Source organism: Acanthopagrus latus, chromosome 19, assembly GCF_904848185.1.
Source record: "Acanthopagrus latus isolate v.2019 chromosome 19, fAcaLat1.1, whole genome shotgun sequence".
NCBI classification, from domain to species: Eukaryota; Metazoa; Chordata; class Actinopteri; order Spariformes; family Sparidae; genus Acanthopagrus; species Acanthopagrus latus.
Window position 1 is genome coordinate 18,568,032 of NC_051057.1, and position 24,297 is coordinate 18,592,328.

The 24,297-nt window shown below is 45.4% G+C and overlaps 1 protein-coding gene across 1 annotated transcript in view; it reads left to right on the plus strand.

Annotated features, from left to right (window-relative positions):
• Nucleotides 1-24,297, plus strand: part of gli3 (GLI family zinc finger 3) — a 102,801-nt gene that overhangs the window by 47,875 nt on the left and 30,629 nt on the right. The window contains exon 4 of the mRNA XM_037079634.1: nucleotides 8,482-8,587. Coding sequence (XP_036935529.1) covers nucleotides 8,482-8,587 — 106 coding nt within the window. The remainder of the gene's footprint in view (nucleotides 1-8,481; nucleotides 8,588-24,297) is intronic.

Genomic DNA, 24,297 nt, shown 5'->3' on the forward strand with positions numbered 1-24,297 from the left:
GTCAGCCTGATACAGCCGTGGCAATCATGAACGCTGTCACTGATATGACCTTGGCTCATATGGATGTCGCAGTAAGTCCGAATAATTTATCATACATTTTCTAAGATAGAGGCATTTGAAGGAGCCTGTAGAAAAAATAAAATAAATAACATTCAGTCACATCTTTTCCTAATAATGGTCTCAAAAGAATAGATCAAACCCTGAAGCGGCCTTTGCGGTCGAGTTGCATAAATCACAGAAGGAGGAGAAAAATAAATGTAGCAATGTCCCGGCAAGTTAACCCGAGGTTTAAATCAACCCCCATTTCTCTCCGAGAGGTATCGTCGCTTTGAGAGGAGGAGATAGACAGATGTGGGAGATAAAGAGAGAGAAGAGGAAAGAGGTGTAGCGCACTGTTTCAGCTCCTAAACTGCTGTGTAAATCTCTCCCCCAGCTGGGTGGGGGAGAGTGGGTGCTGGAGCGACGGTGGTGGTGGTGGTAGAGGTGGTGGGGGAGGAGGGCCAACGCATAGCGCTTTGTTCTGCTCCCCAGCTTATCCCAATCTGGAGAAATCCACCAAATGTAGGAGATAGATTGGCGCTCCGCAGAGGCCTCGTGAAATAACCTTCACTCCCCTGATCCATGCTGGGATACAGGGAGGCGGGGAAGAAGAAGGAAAAAAAGCGGGGCAGAGTCGGGGTTAGATGGCGCTGGGGGCCCCTGCAAGAGCAGTGTGCGTGCTTAGCTCCACTCTGAAGCAGCGTCGGTACGCTGGCGTGCAATTTGTTGAGATCGACTCGGCTTTGTAAATGTCTTGCAGATGCCGGAGCTCCATTAAGATATTTGTGCGCCTCGCGGAGAAGGAGGCGGGTGGAAGAGGTAACTGCAAGTTTCTTGGAGCGAGGCCTGCAACTTGATCTTCGTCGTTCTGATTGCAGGAATCGGGGTTCCTCACGGTGCATCACTTTATATAGATGTCTCGCAAATGGACACACATGTTTCTGAAGATACTCATCGGCGAAAATGTTAACTTTTTAGACAAAGTTTGGCAGGAAGTAGTCACATGTCAGAGAGAGAAATCAATGTAGTGGAGTCAAAAGTACGATGTTGTCCTGGAGTGGAAGAATAAAGTTGTAGGAAATGGACAAGTAAAAGAGCAAGTACCTCAAAATTGTACTTTTTATTATTTGTACTACAATATTCCTGTGAAAATAAGAACATAAACAAGAAGACAGAATGAAAGCACAGCAGTGAAGTGGGGCTACAAAGAGCTGTCGTCGTAAATGTGCAGATGAAGGCAGGTGAACTGTAAGGGGAACAGCAGTACAGGTTGCTGCAAAACTAAGGTGATTAAAAAGTAATAACAAGGGTAATCTTAACGTCGGATGATGAAAAATAAAATGCAAATTTAAGTCAACTACGCAAGCAAACACAAAAGCAGATTGTGCCTGGGGCTAACATCGTCGGTAACTGACAGTTCATTGAGGTTATGAAAAGATTAAAAAAAAACGTACAGAAAAATACATCTCCAGTAAACAAATGCAGATCGCGTGTGATGTACGAGCGCAAGCGGAGCCTCGGCCGGGGTTGAAATATCATCCCGTGCTCGACTTTTGTAAATATCGGCTGACTCGAAGCGCCGGAGCAAATATGCAAAGACTTGCCGGATCGTAAAGAGAGAAGGATGGGCATTGACCGACTTGTTCAAGTCTAGACAAACAAATTACTCCTGACAGCGAGTAGCGCTGGAATGCATACTTGAACAGACAGCGTGACGTTTCTCTTTTCAGCGCCTCACTTTCTCCTCTCTGTTCTGTTTTTTTTCTCCCCTCACCATGTTAATTACATTTACCCACAGAGAGACTGTTTGTGTTTAAGGGTGTGAGAGCAATTGAGCAAGAGAGAAGAGAGAGACGAGGGGGGGTTGCAAAAGGGAAAACAGAGGAGAACACAGCGGAAGAGAGAAGAAAATATTGATTTACAGAGGAAGGGCAGAGTGTGATCTGCCAGCCGCGCGTATATGATGAATGGCAGAGAGATTGGCAAGGCAACACTTAGCATTCTTCTGTTATTTAACCTCTCCCTCTCGCTCGCTTTCTTTCTTCTCCCGCCTTTTCTCACTGTTGCTCTCTCCGCCGGAATAAAAAAAAAAAAAAAAAAAGGCTTCCTCTGTTCTAGTGCCCAAGCGTCGCATACAGCAAAGAACATTAGGCTAATTTATACAGCGGTAATTAGGCCATTAGACCTGAAACAATCTGGGACCCATAATTAAGCAAAGCGCTCCAAAAGTCAACAGCAACTCCCATTGAGCTTAGCTAAACAGTCTCCGAAAGTGTTATTTACATGTCCAAACAGCTTGAGGTCTCGGGTGTAAGCAAACATGACGAGAGACGGGGTGCGAGGGGATTGATCAGAGAGGAGAATTCGCCCTTCGAAATAAGAGCCGGGCTTCCCAAACCGCCGCCGCCGATATTTGCACAGGACCTCTTCCGTCTTCTTCTCCCGCCAGGCAGATGTGTTTGTTTACTAAGAGAAGAATTTGCTCAGATACCCTCGAGCGAGTTGTTTTTAACAAAGTGTAATTCATTTAATTGTTTTTCATGATGACGAACGGAGCGACTTTTTCTTCTGTGATTGTTTAACTTAAGCACAAAATGCTGCATTCAGTTGGAAACTGTTGCACTCTGATTCTTCACCCCGGATAACCAAACCTGATATGTCTTAGGAAAACAAAATGCTATGCTAAATGCCACAGCCTGGCTTAATTGTGACTGGCCCCATTGCAAATATTTTTCTAAAGGCCCCCCTCCATCCTCGTCTCCTCTCCTGGCCCCAAACACAAGCGTTTCATTTGTGCACACACATGTACAGACACAGTCGACCACCACACACAATTGTAAAAGGGAGGCTCACCATTTTATAATAGTTAGACGGGATAAAAACCTGTTGCTGCTTCATTGTCACCAAACAAAAAGAGGGGGGAAAAAAAGGGCCGCCAAAGTCCAACCTGTGGCCAATATATATAAAATGCATGCTGATGAAAAGTTAAGGGGGTTTAGCGGTAATAATTATCAGCCCTACCTCTAAGGCGTAAGCCCCAGGCGATATTCATGCTAGTAGCTAAATGCTAAATAATGTATCTGTGCCATATGTCGATGATTCCCAGTATGCAGTGGTGTAAAAAGTACTGAGGATCTGAACTTGAGCACGAGTACAGTTACATTACCGAAATATTACTCAGTTACAAGTGAACCTGCTGCTGTGAAAGTAATGCGTAAGTAAAAAAGGAGTCCTCTCAAATGCTACTCGGAGTATATGTCACATTTTATCCATCCACTGTACATTTAATGCATAATCAGTAACAGGCCTCTGCCAAGGCCCAAGGATTCCTATCACTCAATCTTTCGCCTGAGTATGCCATTTTGTTTCTTAACATTCACGCATTAAACCCTGAGAAATTAACAAAAATGCTGAAAAACACCCTTGATCTTGCATTCTTAAAGAAAGTTGAAAGAAATGTATGGATCTGTCCCCTTTATCCAGATCCACTCCAAAAGTTAATGATCCAACCTCCGTCTAAGTTTGGTATAAATCCTTTCAGCAGTTTTTGTGTAATCTTGCTGACAAACCAACAACCAACCAACCAAACAGAGATGGGCATTCATACGCAAAGTGTGCTGATGTTGATTTTAAACGGTCACTTTGTAACAGAGCCCACTACTTCTGCAAGAATCTCAGGGTCCCATCTTTAAGAATAGGTAAAAAAAACAAAAAAAACAAACAGAATACACCCAGAACTGAATTTGTTTTCCTTTCCTTTTCTTTCTTTTTTTTTTTTTTTTTTTTGCACCTTTAGCTCATGTACATGCGCTTGTATTCTCTCACGCAGCGACACGCGGGGCGGACAAAGTCTGGAGCATCTTTCACGCACCCTTCGAAGTGTTGCAGAGTTATGGTGTAACTGCAGGGCCGCGCTGCAGACGAGCGTGCCGGAGCAGTGAGATCATGAGCGGGGAGAGAGGTGGCATAATGAAATCTGGCAGTCACAGCCGCGGCACAGGCTTCATATGTTCCACATTAGCGATGCACAAACCTCAGGAGCAGGCCCCGGAAACCCCCTTTTTCTCACTCCGCCTTAGTCACTTATGACAATCTGTCAGTGGCTCTTTGTGCTCTCGCAGCGGAGCGTCGATGAGAAGTGCGGTGTTTACGGAGGGGGCGCTTCGTCCTCGGCTGCGGGTGACACTCTGTTAGAGCCGAGTCGCTGAACCCCCTCACCGGAGCGGAGGAGGAGCCCGGGTCGAGCAGTCAAGACAATAAACTCACAATGCTGAGTTGACAACAAAAGAGGAAAAGAATAGAAATTGTTTGTGTATTATCAAAACCCAAATCGGAATCGTGAGTGACAGCGCAGATTCTCCTAAAGTATCACATCACATTCGTTCCAAAGCGCAGATGAAGACGATCCTTTGTGGTTAAAAAAAAAAAAAAAAAAAAAAAAAACTTCCATTATGCGAGGAGATTAACCAATAAGGATATTGAAAATGATGTGCTTTAGGCTTTATCCTCCCCTTGTCCTCCCCCTTCTTTTGAAATGATTCAAGTGTCCAATAAAGGACAAGGCAATTACCATCCTCTTCTTTAATGAAGGGGAAGCTGGCTTTTGGTCCTGAGCACGGTGTGTTTGTGTTGAATTAGAATTAATGAGCCTGGTCAAAGTTTGCCTCTAATTGCCCTTTCATTAAGACCCATTTGTAATCACGTCTTAATGACTTCCATCCCGTCTCCTAAAAGAATTAGAAAAGGGGAAAATTCAAACCAGGAAAAAAAAATATGAATACGGCTGCGCTGGGGTCGTTAAAAAATGTTTGAGAGGGAGATCTGAAGAGCCGATGAACGAGTCGTCCCTGTTTTCAAAAGATCTCACGAAAAGTTTCTGGGTCGGGGTGGATGACTTTCACTCGGGCGGCGTAAAGCGGTGGTTTGCAGCGTGCAACCGGGGGACAAAAACCCGTCGTGATTACACTTTCCTGAGGAGCGCTTGCAGCCGCTGTGGTGTGTGGCCACGGTGGGAAGGTAAAAAAAAACGTGACGTGTGTGTTGGCTGCCTATGTGCCTTCCAGCTGTATTCTCTGTTAGACGACGAGAATATACACCCTCGAATATCCAGAAGAGCAGGGGCAATTTAGTCCCGGAGTAAACAGTAAGGAGTCCCTGCAGGAAACACTGGAGATGGATTGCAGGATGGAGTCGCTCCCCCTCTCTCATTTGCCCTCTGTTCTTTGCGACTGTATACATTCCCTCCAGTGACATGGGGGCTGTTTGCCTTGCTAATGGAGAGCAGCGCTTGGCGTAAAAGAGGTGGCAGGGCTCTATTTAGATAGGGCCGAGGTAAAGTAAACTTCTGAGTTGGATTTAAATAAACCTCGGGAGGAACGAGCTTGCCATGCGGCAGAGTCATGGGCCGCGAAGAGAGGAGGAAGGAGGGAGGAAAGACTGATGGAAGAGGAGGAGGAGGAGGAGGAGAGTAAAGGGTCCAGTGAGTGAGAAGCTCCAGAGACATAAACATGAGGGGGGATCTGGGTAATTCAGTGAGGATGTGGGAATGTAGGTGGGTGTTGCGGAGAGGGGTGGGGTCTTTCAAAAATGATTTCACAGCTTGTAATCTCTGCAGCCGGTTGCCCAACAGGACAGGAGGTTAGTTTACAGTTCCCGCGATGTGGGCAGGACTCGGCGAGATTAGAGAACATGAAGTCTTACTCCCATCGAGCCAGAACACGGTAAAACCTGAAGGTTCATTTCCGACTCTGACAGCCAAGGGCCGACAGCCTCGGAGTGGAGCTGCGGAGAGTAAACAAAGCAGATCCTGCCCTTGTCTGGCCCATCCCTCCAATCCCAGCATCCCCTCATCCCTCCCTCCCTCAGCAGCTCTGGAATCGGCCGAGGTGAGCCGAGCCGAGCCAAAACTGAGTCATCAGGAGGAAACTATCAAACAGACAGAGACGGAGTGGTCAGATACTTGCCAGAGCTGTACAGAGGAGGCTTTTACCACTTATCTCTGCTCTTGTGAAAACAGGATGAAAAAAGCCTTGTTTGGTTTCCAGAAGTTTGCCTAAGTTTTCTTTTTTTTATTTGTTGAGAACATCAAGCCGACCGTAATGTGCTGTGATATCGCTCTGAGTGATATCCCAGGGTGCGTCTGGGAACGTTAATGATCAACCAGAAGTTATTAGAACTAATTAGAGAACTTTATTGGTACTTAATAGAATCAAGTCCCAATTTGGACTTACTTTTGGACTTCGTTCGTGCATTACTTCACCCAAAGGGACGGTCAACCCCCGGCGGACTTTTACCTCCTGAACAATAACTTTTCTCCTCACTCATCGTGACAGTTACAAGACCTCAGATAATGTGCTCACACCTTTAACTCTAAAGCGAGCATAGTGTCAAGGCAGTTCTTGTAATTGACAGGAATCTAGTACAAAGATTTTTAAATTGGGGTTTGTGACTCTGAGCACGACTATCAACCGAGCCAGAGTCACGAAGGAGGCTGAGATGGATGGTCGGCATCTAAAGTCTGGGACTGTCACATCCGAAGCAGGGTTGCATCCAGTCTTTGCTTTCAATTAAAGACGGGTGAGGCAATTCAGGAGAATGATCAGCGACCTGGGAATGAGACTCGACAATAAACTGTCTTCCCAACCTTTAACTACAAGCAAGAAATGTCGTCCATGTACACGCCAACCGTTGCAGGGATGTCGGCCTCTTCACTTCGTCCATTCAGAAATCAGTAGTCTTAGGTGTCTTGAAGACAATTTTCTTGTCATGGTGAAATCAGTACATTGTTTAAGATACAATCAACCCTGATACAATCAATTAATCGTTTTATTCATTTTTCTAGCAATATTGTCCAACATTTGCTGGCTCCGGTTTATTAAATGTGATGATTTGCTGTATTTTCTTTTAGTTAAATGAGGAGTCTTTGGGTTACAGACTGCTGGTTGGACAAAAGAAGCAATTTGGAGACTTACCATTATTGACATTTTAAAGATTTATCAGATTCATTGTTAATAAAAATTATTGTTACTTGCAGCCTTACAAATTCCCTCACTGGGATATTTCGGCTTCGGTTGGGAAACCCATGTTAGGGTCTTAAAAATCAGGAAATCTTGGCCTCTCCTGCTTCTGCTCCTAATCTGTCCCCAAACTTTATCAAAGTGCAGCGCTAAATCCCTCCAGTAGCCCTTTAAGACTTTCATTCTAATGCTGCAGGATTACAAACAACACCGAAACTGATCCCCCTCTTAACTGTTGCTGCGTCGGGCCCGTAAGCTGGCCCACGATCGTCCCAATGAATGAATGAGTGATGAGGTAAGCAGACCTGAGAGGTGCTGGAGGGGGGGGCGGGAGATCAACACCTGCTGTGTTTGCTCAGCGTTTTGGCTCGCACCGGTAACTTGTAGAGCTGTCGGGCACCCCACCGTTTGGCCATCTGCCCCCTTTGGCACACACTTGCAAATGTTTACAAGCAACAAGAAAAAAAAAACCCATAGCTAGCAGCCTTGGAGACACGCTGCGTGAAGGTATGCAGATGTTGACACATGCTTTCGCCCCGGGGTGCTGATGCACAACTTGGCACTGGGCTCGGTAACAGGCAATAAAGTGACATGTGTTCTGGAAGTGAGATGTGTTCGTGCTGCATGTGAGAAGAATGGTGGTTCTGTGCAAGTTTTAACCCATTTCGGTTTCAGAAGTCAACTCTCAGATGGGCAGCGCGCAACGAAATCCGCACTCAAGTCTCACGGTTTGCTTGTTGCTACTCGTCCAACAATGGCTGCCCCGGTTGCGACACAAAAATTCCAGCTTTAGTTTGAGAGGTTGTGGTGTGGAGTGCAGCTAAGGTTAGAAGATGAGTGCATAAATGTGTGAATCCAGTCTGGTGGCAGCGCAACAGTTTCAATTTCAGGGGTAAAAATAGAGAAGAGGGCTCAGAGGCTCATATTATGCAAATGTTTTAATGTTTTATCTGGAGGGGGGAAACAAAAAAAGAAAGAAAGAAGAAGAAGAAGCCTCCCGATTCTCTCTGGCAGTTGTGACAAAACACTGAAACGGAAAGGGATGTTTTTGTTCTCGTTTTTTGTACATTTCATTGGTCGCACTTAAACGTTATCCTTTTGTACAAAAAACCATATTGTGCTCGGTGCCATTTGGCTGCTTTTCTTACAGTTATTTATCTCTGTTTATTTTGAGTTGTATCAGCCTTGAGACATTTACAAATGACTTCCTCCGCGAAACATTTTGGAGCAGTGCCGCTTTTAGTTCAGTGGATTTAATGAGGTCTAATTTGGGTGGGTCTGCTGAAAGATAGCCATCAACCACTGCCTTTCATTATAGCTGCTATTTAGATTAGCCGAGGAGGGAATGAATTCACATGACAATAGTTTTTTTTTTTTTAAGAGGAGTCTTACGAACTGTATTTCTTTTCTCTTTTCTCTCTTCCAGCTGCACCACAGTTCTTCCCCACCTTCCATCCTCCTGTGCCGATCGACGACAGACATACCCAGGGACGCTACATCTACGAGCCTTCCCCTGTGCCGCCTCTTCACGTGTAAGTCCCTCGAATTGTTCGCGCCACCCAAAAAATACCGGCCGATCGCACCTGAGAACACATTTCCGCCGCGTCCGAAGCAGCGATACGAATCAGGCTCCCCGAAACTTCCTTCCGCCTGTGGGCGTGGAGCATCCTCCTCGTGGGTGCCGGGTGCCTCTCTTTGCCTCTCAGGATCAAAGGCCGCGGCCCTGTACGTACGCAACATGATCCGCATGTCAGAGACACGCAAATGAACATGTGTCAGAGACATGGAAATGAGAGCGGGGCGAAGGGGGGAAGCCTGGGAGCGTGCGGTTCTCATAAGAGCAGTGATCAAGCCTTGTCAAGAGGAGGAAGCAACTCCTCTGTCGACGTCTCTGACAGACACAGATGGGCTCCTGACACGCCGACTGTATACAACCAACCGTCACGCCTCAGCCAATCACGTGCACGCCCGGGCTATCGGATATGAAGTGCGGTAAAAAAAAAAAAAGCATGGTGTCATGCCTCGTAAGAGAGTATTTGTAAGCGAGGGGAACTCTTATAGTCTCGTATTTCCCTCGAGTGCTTCTGACGGCGCTGGCCAGGTCAGCAGAGAACTTCAAAGCCTTCACTTCTAAACACTCGTGCACAAATTACCTTCTTTTTTCCTCACTTTTTAGTCCCTCTTTCTGTCCCCCCCCCCCCCAATCATTTGTATTCTCGGCGTCCAAACGGTGAGCGCCGCAAGGAGACGCTTCATCGTCCTTGCGGCGCTTGTTTCCTACCCGCAGACACGGAGGAAGCGATCACAGCGCGACGAGGACAAATTGGATGGGGCAGCTACTTGGGCCGCATTATGTTTGATATTCTTCATCATTATCAACTCCCCCCTTCTCCTCCTCAGGAGTCATATCTCTCCCTCGCTGATGTGCCACTAAGCGTAATGAATTTTTTATGTCCCCCCCCCGTCTCCTCCGCCCCACCACCTCCGGCCCACCCTACCTCTCAACCCCTCATCTCCTGCAGCAGAGGGAAAGAAAAAAAAAAAGGAGGTGGTGAGGGGGGGAGTAGAGGCGAGGAAATATATAAAAAAAAAGGGAGGTGATTGATGCCCCGTGTCACTGCAAACAAAATGGCAAATATAATTTAGCATTTAGCTTATGCGGAGATAATGGGGCGAACACGCGCCGGCAACACAGGCGCGAACAAACAGCCTGGCTTGTTATCCGTCAGGAGTGCTTTGGTACGATCGCAGGTTAGAGGAGAGGGAGGGAGGGGGGAGGGAGGAGAACGGGGAGGCGGAGGGGATGGAGGGACAACACGGAGCCGGGGAATTGAATTAAGGGGGAGAAGTTACGCCGGTGTCTTCAGTCACTCCGTCCGGACAGGAGTTATCTGTGCGCTTGGTTGGCTGTCACCGGGAGACACGGCCGCGCTCTGCCATGCTACTTATGGCCTATTTATCCAAGCCATTAAACATAGAGCTGTTTAATATGACACGCTACGCTGAGGGAAACTATTTGTCATTATTATAAGACAGCTGTTTAGTGGCCAGCCTTATGTAAATCAAGTCTGTCGCACGCGCTCGCTATCTGTGGACTTGATGCGGGTTTCGTGCAGAAGGTAAAGGAAGCAAACGTTATTGGCTGCGTGATTAAAAAAAAAAAAAGGGCCCTGAATTCCTCGGCGAGAAGAAGCTCTCATCAGTTCCAACCACCTGATGGCAAATTGGAGTTAATTACACCTCCGTCTTTAAGCAAGTTCTTAGCCGCGGTCGAACTTTTTAAAAAAAAATGTAAACCTCTCTCTGTGGATTTAAAAAGTGATGCATTCTGCTCGGCAACGTTGCTTGTAGCCAGCCCGGGCAAATAGAGGCAGCCGACGTATAGCTGTCGCTTCGGGGAAATGGAAGGAGGCGGCTTATGGAGAAATATTGAATTGTTTTAAGACAAGTTCTCCTCGGTGAGCAGAATTAATCGTTATTAGCCCCCTCAAAGATATGCCTAAGTACACAGGGACTATTATTGCAGTACTTCCCCATGCAGCCTCTCATTACGGCCTGTAATTACAGTTGGGTTGGCCCTGCGGCGGTTCCATCAATCCAGCCAGCTTCCCCCCGCCGCCACGCACACAAGCCCAGTCACCATTGGGCATCCGTGGCCGGAGAAAAACAGCGCAAAAAAAAAAAAAAAAAGCAGCTTGTTTCCTCCTCTGCCACAATGACACATCCACCATCTGTAAATGAACAGAATCATATCCTATTACCGCAACGGGCCTAATTGAAACATGTTTATTTATGGCCCCCGTTCTCAGGCGACGAGGCGCGGGTGTTAGCAGCGCGGCTAACGGGCTCCACCGATATGAGGCGGTAGAATTAAATTAAAAGCTCATAAAATGAAATATGCTCTGTATTAGCTGTTTGACACTTAATTTGCCTTCAAATGAGCAGAGGAAATCACAAATTAACTGTCCTTTGTTTTTTTTTTTCCCCCTCTCTACCTCACCTCCCCTATTAGGCAAGGGAGAGCGCAATTACAGACAGAGGCTAATCGGTTAGTTTATGAATTCTTGTGGGGAAGGTACCAATGTGCCATTCAATATTAAAGCCGCAGGGTCAGGAGGAGGGGTGGGGGGTGCCTTCTTGTGGGTGCCAAATAAAAGGAGTAGAACAAGTTTCAGCAGCCCCGGCTTGAAATGAAACCAACTAACAACAAGTCTCTTCTGATCCGAGACCAGCAAAAGTTGATGCTATATTTTCATCTGCATGTCCCTGGTCTGCAAACTGCTGACCTCCAATAAGCCAAAGGAGCCCTTTCCCACTCCAGAGAAGATGCTTCCTGCTTAAATAAACACATTGATCGGTGAAGAGCCGGCTCTCCACGGGAGCTCTGGTCCCCTCTGCCTCCGCCATTGTGCTGGACTGGCTTAATGGGAGTTAGGGTGGGAGGCCGGGGCCAAGAGAAGAGACCGCTCCTTTCATTCCAGCTTTATTGCCCGACCACGGTACACAGCAAAACAAAACAGGCCTCTCATGCGGCTCAGCGCCGGCCCTCGGTCACCCGGAGACCGCTCGGGACAAACAGAGGTATTCGTCACAAGTCAATTATCAGCGTCGTAGTTTACCCTGGAGTCCTGGGCCCTCGTGCAGTGAATGGGGGCCACTAAAACAACAAAACATGCTTATGGGATAAGCAATTGACTTGCGTGGTTACCGTGTGTGGATTTAGGAATTAACTGGGAGTCACTTTAGGAGTTTATAAAGTTGTAAGGCACAAGAGAGTGCTGAGATTGGACTTCTGTTGGTCTCGTTTGATTTGATTGTGGATTTGTGACAAAATATTTGTGAGTGCAGATTTTTTTGTAAAGCACCTGAATGTATTGAGGGATAAGGTTAGGTTAGTTTATTTATTCAGAACCAGGTTAGAGTTAAAGTTAAGGTTGGTTTAATTACTATGACAGGGTTAGAATTATGAAGAATTATTAAGAAACATAAAAATGACCATTTAAATGATCTTGAGAAGTAAAATAAAACACTCTCCACTCTCTACTCTCCAACAAACACATTATTTGATATGCACTGTGGGTCGTTTTCTGTTTCAGGACTCTACTAAAGAGAAACTTCTCAGTGTGGCTCGTGAATAAAGTCATGGAGCTGTACTTTCTGTCAGCGTGGAGGTAGAGTTGCGGGTGGGGGGGCTGTTTCCGTGTTCCCAGCCCGTGTGGTTATTTCATTGAGGGGCGTGTTTGTTCAGCTGCGGGCCCCCGGCCCCTGACTGGAAGGTATTCTGAAGGTAAAGCAAGGGGGAGATCTGACCGCGACACGTCTCAGCTCTGAAACTATGATGCAGGAACGAGTTAACTGACTTGAGGGCTGCGTGAGCTGTTGCTTCGGAAGCCTCATCTCATGTAAAAGGAAAAAAAAATGCAGCGAATCACCTTGTTAACCTCCGAATTTGATTTTCTGTAGGCACCTGAGATTCTCGCCAATTTCACACCGCTTCCAAATCTCGCACGCTTCCCCCTCGCTGTCCTCTGCCTTTGGCAGAGAGAGTTTTTTTTTTTCCTTCCTTCTTCTCTTCCTTTTTTTTCCTTTTCTTTCTTTTTTAGAGATGTGTGCCGTGTTGTTTTTGTTATTTACATAAACTGTTGTCAGAGCGCCCAATCTGAGCATAGAGGAGCGGCGTGTTGCTTAGCATAAAGACCACGGTCTTATCTCAACACCTCCTTCCAGATGGGACGAGGCACAGCACCGCATCGCAATGCACAAACACACACAAGTGTAGTCGCGCACACACACACCATGCAAAACAATGGAAAGACAAAAGGGGTCTAGTGGAGGTTTTTGCAGAAAGCTGGAGGAGAGTGTGCAGCTTTTTATGATGTGATCAGACTTTACTGTGTCAGGACCTCATACAGCTGATATTTCAGTCGGACTTCAGACTTGAACATCATTTTCTAGTCAAACATGTGACACAGGAGCTGGAATCAAACTATCAGGGGTCTTGAATGTTTTTAGAATGTAAAATTTTTCATTGTTATGTTTTTATTTATTTGAATATACTCTTTTAAAAATGCTTGATTATCAACATGAGTCAGATGTTTGATCTCCACACTGTCATCACTGAGGTTTGGATGTTTTCTGATCCAGTTACTAATCATCTCTTAAAAAATGTGGCCAGTAACAAAATCTTGATGACGTCCCGTGACTTTTGGATTACTTCCACACCAAACAAATGCAAAGGAAGATGAGAGAAAAGTAAAATACATAGGATGACTTTGATTTAATCTTAATAACGAGTCAGAAGACCCTCTCATGACCAGAGTGAGACTCAGCTACCTTTTAATTTTTGTATCCTGGTTATGTAATCCCATTCCATGTATTCTGCATCACCCCAGGCCTGATCCAGGTTTCATACAAAGTCTTAAAGTGTTGGAAAAGGCTTAATTTTGAGTTTTTTAATTCAGATGTAGTTGATTTTTCAACATAATCACTCACGTAAACCAAAATACTTTGAATATTTGAAATGACACCCATCATATTCACAATCAAGTTAGTATGAACAGCTGGTGGAATAAACATTATTTGCAGTGCGTATAGAGAATTTATAAATATGTTTTGTATTTGTAACAATTTAGATGTGATATAAAGGCCTCAAGTGTTCGGGAATTGTCAGTTTAATTACCTTGAGAGTACCTGATACAAAGCTGTACTAACTCGTGTATGTTTTCTGCAACACGGCCGTTATTTGCAGCGTTTTTTTTTTGTTTTTTTTTATGATTCTTTGTAGTAAAAATGAACACAAATCACAGCCCGCCCGACGCGTTCGCTTTACAAATATTTGCATTTGAATATCGTCTAGACTAAAACAGGATGTGAAGCGGAGCCATAAATTACACGAAGAATTGATGATTATTTCATAATCTCATCTGATAATTTCTGTCCAGATACGGCCGCTGTCAGGCGGAGAGACGTGGGCCACTTTTTCATCCTCCTCTCTGACTGTCCAAAACCCATTCTGTGTGACTTCATAGGTCACCCCTTCTCCGGTGCAGTCACTGGTTTCCCTCCTCCTCCTCCTCCTCCTCCGTCTCTCACCCCCACCCCTCCTTTAATACTTCCTCTATGGAGTAAGTCAGGGGGACAGGCGGTCACGCAGTAGCTGGCTTCATGATTAATGGTGTTTATTCTTGACAGAAGGCTCCTTTATTTATCTGCATTGCAGTTTCACTGATACTATCAGTCACCTGAATGAAAAATATTCAGTCATACCAATTTTGCAGTATAATTGAGTAGAGTCACTTCCTTTCAGTTTTTTTTTCTCCTCTCTTTTTTTTTCCTCTCCCCCCCTCCTCCTCTCCTCTCCTCTCCTCTCCTCGCCTCTCCTCTCCTCTCCCACTCTATCTGGCAGCCTTATCATCGCCACAGTAATTTTCGCGCTGCGTTGTTTGATATGGAGAGGCTGGCTTTAGCCGCATTTGACATAAAGCCTCTTCAATTTTCACCGGAGGAAAAAAAAAAAAAAAGAGAGAGAGAAAACGGGGAAGAAAGAAAGTTGTGCACCACTTCTGTGAAAATGTGTGAAAAAGGGGGGAAAGTATCTCTCCCCTCCTCCTTCCTCTTCTTCTTCTTTTTCTGAGGCAATTTCAGGATTTAGAGAGAAAGGAGATAAATGCCTAAGCAGAAATGTGGGCAGATTGAAGTTACAGTATATCTATTTTTTTTGTAATACACCCTAAATGGCCAGTGTAGTTTTTTTTTTCCCCCCCTTCTTTTTCTATTCAGGGCCGTGCTATTTATGAAGGCACCTGTGTATTTTCAGAGCGATGGATCCAGCAGGTTGGAAGAGGAGGAGGAGGAGGAGGAGGAGGAGGGGAAGGAGTTTGGCACAGCAGATATTTGACAAGGCCTGTAAAGGTTTTAGGGTTGAGTCATTACCCGTGGAGATCTGTTAAGACATGTTCCAAAACTCTACTTACCGGGCTAGGATTACCTGCTCCTGCCCCTGCTGCTCCTGCTGCCGTGCGTATATTTATATTTTTTCCCCCTTAAAATAAAATATCACGTGTTCTTTTTTTTAATGTCTTCTTCCCCGCTCTTTCCTAAATGGTTTACGGGTGATTTAATATGTCTTAACGGCAGGAAGAATTCCTTGCGTCACACTTTAATTCATGCTAATCAAATCAAATATTTCCTCCACATTGTCTCCACTGTTACTTCCCCCCCTCGCCCCTGAATTTAATTTTAGGCTCCATTATAAATGTCTCGGAAAAGGAAATAAAAAAAAAAAAAAAAAAAGGTACACTTTGTGATAAAAGAGGGAGCTACATTAATCTCTAATACGAGGCCTGCGAATTTGCACGTGTAACACATTAGTGGATTTGATTTTCTATACACGAGTCATTTGCCCCCCTCTTCATGTTTGAGATCTCAATTTGTAGCTCTCCCATGGAGCACAATGGAAAAACCAGGTCTGAGGGGAAGAGATAACAGGCAGGTGCCAACAGCTCTGCGCTAATGTGTGTGTGTGTGTGTGTGTGTGTGTGTGTGTTCATCCGCGCTTACACACACATTTCGAATGTTTCCCCGTCAGTGCTGCGCGAGCGTCAGTTTATTTATTTCACTGCATCCTTTTTTTTTTTTCCCCTTCTTCATTTTCCTCCTAAATCAGAATCAAACCAAACTCCATTTAAATAAATATGATTTTTTTTTTTTTTTTTTTATGTCTACTACGTCTTCGCTCACATTTCCATTAAAATGTTTCATCGGAGACGTTTAATAATGCATAGTGTGCAAAATAATTGTTTCATCGCAGCATTTAAATGATTATAATATGCATGAGAAATACAGCCGCAATTGATGATTATGTTAAATATCAGTTAAAGGTGCACTATGCTGTAGTTGATTGCCATTCATAAAAAAAATGTTCCTACTGAAAAAATGGAATAAAGAAACATTTATACTGTTCTTTTTGTTTATATCTGCAGAACCGCTCTAAGAATCCACCACTGGTGTTCTGGGGACCTCGTTGCCTCTCTGACGACAGCTTGTTCGTTTATTTAAGGAAATGATGCACATCAAATACATATTTCAGTTTGTTATATCACCGTATTCATCCTTACTGACATTGCAAATGTTGCATTTATGAGTTAGCATTTCTCTCCCGAAACTACGTAATGCACCTTTAATCTGATTATATTAGTGATTAATTGTTTTGTCTGTAAAATGTCAGTTGTGTGTATTATTCCCGTTACAATTTCCCACAGCTGATGTTTTCAGAATGATTTTATTTAACAGTCCAGAACACAAAAATAGTCCCTTCTTGATTTATGACAAAGAAAAAAAAAATGGAGGCGTTGGAACCGGACAATATTTAAGACTAAAAATAATTAATCGATTAATTTTATGTCAGTCGACTAATTAATTAATCTTTTCATTAAACTTCTTAATGGACAGTGACACTTATCAAACCAAAGTGTGTCAGTTTGTTTAAAGCTGGGCCTCCGTAAGATTTGATCTGTCCCACCAGATGTTTCTTGAAATAAAAGTAGAATTTTTGAAATAAATATGAATCTCCGTTCATGCTGTTAGCACCGATCCAAGCAGGGCACGCAGAGAGACGGTTTGTGCAGGAAGTCGGTCAATTAAGGGAACTTGGGGTCCGAGTACTACAGAAGCCCTGAGAGGGAAACTCTCCAGACTTGGAAAATGGATGACCAGAATCTTTTCTCTTACTCGCCTCTCAGTGCTGCTGTATTGTACCATCTCACATCTCGACAACACCACACCATAGAGAAAAACAAAAAAGTTGCCAAGAGAGAAAGTATGGGTTTAAATCATTAAAACATAATAATAAATGCATTTTAATTGTTTAAATAAAGAGACTTTGAGAGCTGCCCACGCCCGCACATTCTTCCAAACTTAAGCAACATTTAATCTGTATGATGTATCGCATTCATAAGTTTAAAAAAAAGCCTTTTTGTGGCTTTGGTGGTAACTTGCTTGATGGGTGTGTCGGACTGTCACTTTTACGAGCCGTGCCGCTCCTTAATTGGCTTTGTAAGAGACCCCTCCTCTCGTTGGCGGCGAGCGATTATAGAGCGGCAGCGACTGTCAAGATACTCGCAGCACGCCGCCTCGCCTCGCCTCACGTGTTTCCTGACGTCTGCTTCTCCTTCACACGTTTCACAAACAAGCCTTTAAGGAAGTATTTCGCTGTACAATAATCGAGTTTAGGGAAGGATTGAGGGCTTTTTTTTCTTTTTTTTTTTTTTTTTTAAGCCCATGCCCTTACAGACGTCATGCTGTAGCTGTAGCAGAAATGTGGAATTTCCATTACTGTGATCTCTGGGCTCCAGACCCCGCGATCCCACTCTGGGGGCCAGTTACAGCAAGTAACGAGACCAGGGGAACAGGGTCATAAATCCTCTCCGACTCTCCTCATTTTCCATCCTCCCTCCATCTGTCCCTCCCTTCCTTCCTTCCTCTTCCTTCCTTTTCCTCCCTCTCACTTTTTCTTCCTCCTTTGCCTCCATCCCTCCTTCAGGTGACTTGATTTACCAAACGTGACGATACGAAACGTCAGCGCACGTTTCAAAAAAAAGAAAGAAAAAAAACGCCTAAAGACCATTTTACAGAAAATGAGTCCCGTCGCCTCCCCTCCCTGAAAGCTCCTGCACCTCCTTCCTCCTCGTGTATCTTCACAAAATCTCAGCCTGTTTCGCTCCTCTTACACTCTCACAAACCAATGAAAATTAATTCATATCACATAAAGCGATTCTTTTCTATCGGCACCCCTTCGTTATCTCTCCTTTATCAGATGGCGCTGTCCGTTACATCTGATAGGGAACAGTTTCGTCTAATAATGTTGTTTTGGAGTTTGGAAAAATAAAAGTGAATCCATCGCTACTTCTCTCTTCACATTTTGGGAGGAGGCTCGGGAAAGTTTGTCTGATGCAGCTGCGAAGATGACCGCAACTGTAAGAATGCAAGCGAGCTTTTATTGCAGTGTCCATCATTATTTTTCTTTTTCTTTTCTTTTTTTTTTTGGAACACATGCAGTGATTTTCAAGGTTTATTTAAAGGGATTAGTTAAAAGCTCGTTCCTGGAGCCAAAAGTTTTCCCGACGCCGGCTTATTAGGAATTCCCTCCCCATTCATATCAGTTTTTATGTCACTCATGTTAGCAGGGTTTGTGAAACATCCTCCTCCGGGTGTTTAATGCAGGACTGTGTTTAAGCCTCCCCAAAAAGCTTCAAGCGAGCCTGAGCTTGGCACCGCCACGCTCTCTCGGCCCCCCTCCACCCACCACCACCCCCCACTTCATGATTAAATATCAAGGAACTCCACTTGACATTTTATTAGTCCAACAAGATGGATGAAATAGGGGAGAATAAAGTAGGCTGTGTCCGTTTCACTTCCCCACCAGCACTTGCCTTTCTTCTGTCCACATTTTCTCCCTCCGCAAAGAAGTATGTATTAGGACAAACGTGATGGATTTTGGTCCGAAAAAAAAAAAAAAGGAGGATTTCACAGCGCTGAGAAGGAAACATATATTTTTGTGTCTTGTACCTGATGCTCCTGTACTTCCCTCCCTCTGCGTCCCGGCTCTCCCTCCCTCCCTCCCTCTTTCTTTTCTGTTGTTCTACCTCAGATCTCTGTCTGAAGGATTAACCATCTCCAGCAGTGTGTCTCCGCTGTCTTGTAGCGCTGTGTATTGTTTGTGATTTGCTCGGGACCATCCGTGCGGCTGCTCATTTCGGCAGCCCAGCGTGACGCGGTCGGATTGAGGGCCGGGGGGGTCCACCGCCACTCCCTCGCCACCCCTGGGCCACACTCGCTCTTCACCTCACCTGAGATGGGCCGCGCACACACACACACACACACACCCTCATTACCTGACTTTGCTGGGGTTTGTGGAACCTGAACCCTTGTTTGGCTGCAGGCGTCAGCTGAGCTTTTGTGCGAAAAAAGGCGTCAGGGCCATCGAGACGTTACATGAGAGGAAGAGGGGTAGATAGATGCGCTTCCTCCCTGTTTTCAGAAGTTTAACACTTCAACACCCAGGAGTCCCCTCTTGCCTTCTCTCTTGCCCGGGGCATGCCAGAGGAAGTGAAAACACTCACCAAGAAGGGGCAATAATTCCACCTGTGCTCGCTCCGAAACAGCAAAGCAAACCATCAAGTAATTTTCGAGATGAAGGAGGAATGCTTCATGCAAAAAGGAAAAACGATTGTTCTATTTATAAAAGGGGCAAAATCAAGCATGGGAAAGGACCAAAAGAGAACAAGAAAACCTTTCTTTTTTTCCTCCCCCCGCTTATTCCATCCGCCTTGAAATTACAGGAAGAAAAGAAAAAAGAACAAAAAAAAAAAGACCCCGGCTCATTTTGTGTAATTTCACTTTCATGTTTTGGTTTTCTTGCTATATGCCCTGTCGATTTGTTTTCCTAGACGTTCTTATCTCGATGGCTGAAATTACATTTGATTGCGACGTGGAAAAACAAAAAACTCCCCCCCTCACCCCCACCCGCTGCGTGGCGAAGCCCTAAACATAAACTTTTCACGAGATCGTAATTTGGAAAACAAGCGCGAGTGGTGAAAAGATTTGATCTCGATGGTTGCGATTAATTCTCCGGTGACGGTGAAAGAGAGGCATTTCTCATGTGTGACACACCTTTCGGCGGCAGTTGCAACCAGTTCCTCTGACACCTGCGCCCGTTTGTTATGACTTGGGCCTGTCACACTCGCCGGCTCCTCGCTGATAAACATATGTTATCAGCCCAGTGGCGTGGAAAGTGATACGTGCCGACAGGGATGTGCTTGCACGTCATTCTGGTAGGACGAGTGTGTGCGTCTCTGCTGGTTATGAGTAGACAATGCGAGGGCGACTGAAACACACGGAGGGGGAGGAGGAGGAGACGGAGGAGCCGAGGGAGAGCGCTGTGTATTCAACTGGACAGCTAGAGAGTGTGTGTGTGAACTGACGGTGCAGTGTGTACATGGGAATGTCTGGCACGCCTCCAGAGGTGTCCCACAGAGAGGGAATCCTGCTTGATGTGACCATGAATAGAAAAGCCGTCCCCACCCCCTGAACCCACCCAGGCCTTTGATGTCAGGGGGTCACACAGAGCCCTGGCAGCTCCGGGGGGACATAGTTTACCCTGAACGCCTGGCAACCCTCAGCGTGCCATGCCAGGCCCGCGGTCCACTCTGCCCAGCCAGGAGGGGGAGAAAAAAATGGCAGACAGGAGGAAATTCAGACTAGAAAAGGCCGGAGGAAACTTACTTCTTACTTCTGCTTATGAACTTCTTTTTACCGAAATTTACAAGTTAGGATTACAAAACGATGACCTCAGATATGAAGGCTGCAGCCATAGTTCAGATCTCCGCAACATCTGATCTGTTAAAGTGACCCTAATGCAAGACTACATTTGGATTTGTACCAAGAGGGTGAAAGCCTAAAATATATCAACTGCATCGACCGTGTTTTTGTGGATTTCAGACATTTTTCAGAATGTGAAAAGTGAAAAAGCTAAAAGCATCTTTTAAATGTGCAATATGGAAGTATGTTGCTAGCATAACTGCTAAATTAGCTAGCTAGCTAGCTTAGTAAGGCGTGCAGGCTAGTGGTCCGGACTGGGAACTCAGGGGCACCAGGGACGTTTTCAACCTTAGCAAAGGAACTTTGGACTGGGACGCGCCATGGCTTGCTAGTTAGCATGCTATCTTCAGTAGCTTCCACCGTAGCTACATTATTAGCCTAGCTGATGCGAGATACTGCCTGGGAAACCGCATGAACTGTGATTGGCCAGTGTGGTACACTTGGCTTCTTAACAAACAGACACGATTAGACGACAACTTTTATTCACCATTCACTGTGGAGTATTTCCAATTCGGGGAGGAAATTGTTGGCTTTGGACGGAACACGTTTTAATTTCAAACGTGTCCACCTTTTGGCGTGGCGGCGTCCTCCAGAGGCCGGCGGTTTGACTGAAGGCCCGACTGGACCTGAATATGAAATCCGTTTTTAACGGCTGCTGTAATTGTCATTACTAATGTGGAAAATGAAGTCATTGGAATGTGCCTCGATGGCAGAACCTAATGAAGACTTTCCCATTGAATCATTAGGAGCTCGGAATATACCCACCTTCCTCTGTTTGTGTCTGTCCCTCGCCGTGTCTGTCTGTCTTCTCTCTTGTCTCAGCTCCCTTTCCTCTCTCCTTGGGTCTCAGCTGGCTCTGTTCCTGTGGCCCTTTGATCTCAGTGAAAGGGTTTGGAGCTTTAAAGTGCTTCTGTTTCCGCTGTCAGGAGCCCCTCTCTTCCTCCCCTCTGGTTTAGGCTTTCAGAGCGGTGGCAGCCTTGTGCTGTGGCTGGGTGGGTCAGGGGGTTGAGGAGGAGGGTTGTGGGGGGTTTGGTGGGAGGTGGGAGGTGGGCGCACAGGTTTTCTGTGAGGTGGTGAGAGTGAGGTGAGGTTGGAAGGGGTGGTGGGGGGGGGGTCGGTGTGTGATGCTGTCAGCCTCGGTCGGGGAGAGGAGAAGATGTGACTGATCCCAGTTCCCTCCAAAAAAAAAAAAAAAATCCCTCAGTTCCCACCTCGCTCAGCCCCTTGTGGCCACAGGTGTAACGTGTCATGAAAGATGGGTTTAACTGTGCTCTTCTGATTCCCTGCTACCTCTCCTTCCTGTATGTTTCGTATGTGTGACGACACCATTTTCAAAGTGCACAATCATCACCTTGAAATATAGGGAAAACTTCAAGGTAACAGTTTTTTTAACCAAGGACTTAAAGGTCCAGTGTGTAGGATCTATTGGTGGAAATATAATATAATATTCACGGTTATCTTTTAGGGGATAATCATTTAAAACTAAGGATCATTGTGTTTATACTGCCCTAAAATGAGCCTTTTGTGGACAGGTCTTCTTCCATGGATTCGGCCATTTTGCACCGCCATGTTTCTATAGCAGCCCATATTGGACAAAAACAAAAACTGGTTTTAGAGAGTGCCTTTCATGTGTCTTTGTATTTGGGGTATTCAGGTGATTATAAACAGCAAAGGCTAGATGCCACTAAATCTTACACACTTGGCTTTTAATAAACCTTCTCCGATAAAAGTCCTGCCATCTGACTCTTTAAGCTAACGTTAGCTAGCCTTCAATTGTTTACAACAACTTAAAATCTCACCTCCAGTTGTCGCTGAATAATACAAAACCAGTGTTGGCCACGTCTCCCCGATCATCCAGACTCCTTCAACCTTCTGCTTTTCTTTTTTTTTGTCACTGTAACATGTTAATCTCAGTTTAGTTTAAGTCTGCTTCCCCATGAGATCACATGAGAGAATTCATGTCTGCAGAGTCATGAAGCCAGAGTGTGTGAAGCCACCGGGGCTGGCGTTCGTTCTTTCCTCAGTTGGACTTGATTGGTATCGTGACTCTCCTCTTTTACTATTTTTTTTTTTCTTTGATCAAATCTCAGTCTTGGACCACATCAGCTGCTCTGGATAAATAAAAACAAAAAAAACACGACGGTTCTATGAGCATTCACAGTTGCTGGATTATTGGATTTGGACTCGGCAATTTCCTGTACCCGTCGGCGAGGCACACATCAAGAAAATGTTCATTTCACTTGGTGCGCGACCATTTCATGCTTGAGCTAAAAGTATTTTGCAAAAAAGCACGGTTCCTGTTTTAGCAGAACCGCTGTGTCAATACCACCGGGTCTTAACTGCTGCACCACAATGATACCTTGTGTCTTAAGTGAAGTCATCAACCTCCACCGCAAACTGTGTGTTTCTGCAGCAGCCTTCGCCCGAGGAAAAATTATTAGTGTTGATATAACCTTGTTCCAAACAAAGACTCAAGGCCTGTTTACACGAACACACGCCCCTGAATGAAACCTTAAAATCTTCTGGGGGCATATTTACATTTGGCAAAGTGTGTATTCATCCGGTGAAGTAAGACGACAGTTTAAAAATCCACAGACCGCCCCGTGTAAACATGCAATGTCTTAAAGAGGCGCTGGCTGGTTTAAGCGAGGCCACGTGAGGGGAAATGGCTTCCATATGTCGGGAGCTCGGTCTCGCCTTGTGCCCTGTTCACAGGATGTCTTCTTTGAGGGGTTAATATGAATTATAAAACTCGTGAAAGGAAAGCAGAGGGAGTGAAGGAGAAGTTGTTTTGTTTTTTTTACTCTTGAGAAGCCTGCGGTACAGCTTTGATGTAAATCTTAAATCAGGTGTAACTAAGACGCTACCACTCTGGCTCGCACGTCATCATCACATGCGGGGTGAACATTCCTGCACACCCGCCGCACGTTGTCAGATTACTTCCTTTCGTCATGTTGATTAATGCTCACTGGCAGATGCTGAGGCGATCACGACCCTGCCGGAGAGGCAGCTGAACGCGGACCGTTGGACACTCGCGTTGCTTTTTTCTCACATCGCACTCCTCTGAAACATCTGTCTCCCTCCCTGTCCTCCTCACACCTGGCTCCGCACCCCGCCGGAGACCTTCTTCCCTCTCCTCCTTTCTCCAGCTCCCCGTTTCTCCTAACTCTTCTCTGTCCATCCATTCAGATTCGTATGCCGTATCTTCACACACTCCATCCATCTCCTCCCTCCCGACTACTGTTCATGCTCCAACCGTCGTCCCTCCCTCCCTGCAGCCCTCCCTCGCACCTCTTTCTTTTAAACTTCCCCTTTTCACCTCTCAATGTGCTGAAGAACAACCGCACCGCGCCGCCATCTTTCCACCAATCAACACGTGTGCGCTCTCTCCTTTTCTTTTGTTGTCCCATCGCCACTTTTTCAGCGCTCCCCGGTGCCTTCTCCAGCAGGGCCCTGCTCTTATTCCCTTAAGTTAATTGAAAAAACAAGGCGAGCAGCGGCATTTTGCCAGGGTCAGCGTAGGGAGACGCAGCCAACACATGACAGGGTTAATCAGTGTCATGGCAGCTGGAGAGGGCATCTGGCTCCACTCAAGTAGGGATGTGGTGGGCCAGACGAGGAAATAAAGTCATGACGTTTTTGTTTTTTTTCTACTTTTCCTTCAGTGTTCTTATTCATAAATTGAAAATTTGTAAAACATCATACGGAACCATTTCAGGGACACGGCTGATCCTTCTTTTTCTTCTTCTTTTTCTTCTTCTTTTTCTTATTCTTCAGTGATTTTTTTAATATGTTTTTGTCCATGTGAAAGATCTTAAAAGTTAAAAAGGTCAAAGTCCAAACCAGCAGAAGCTCCGCTCTCCCA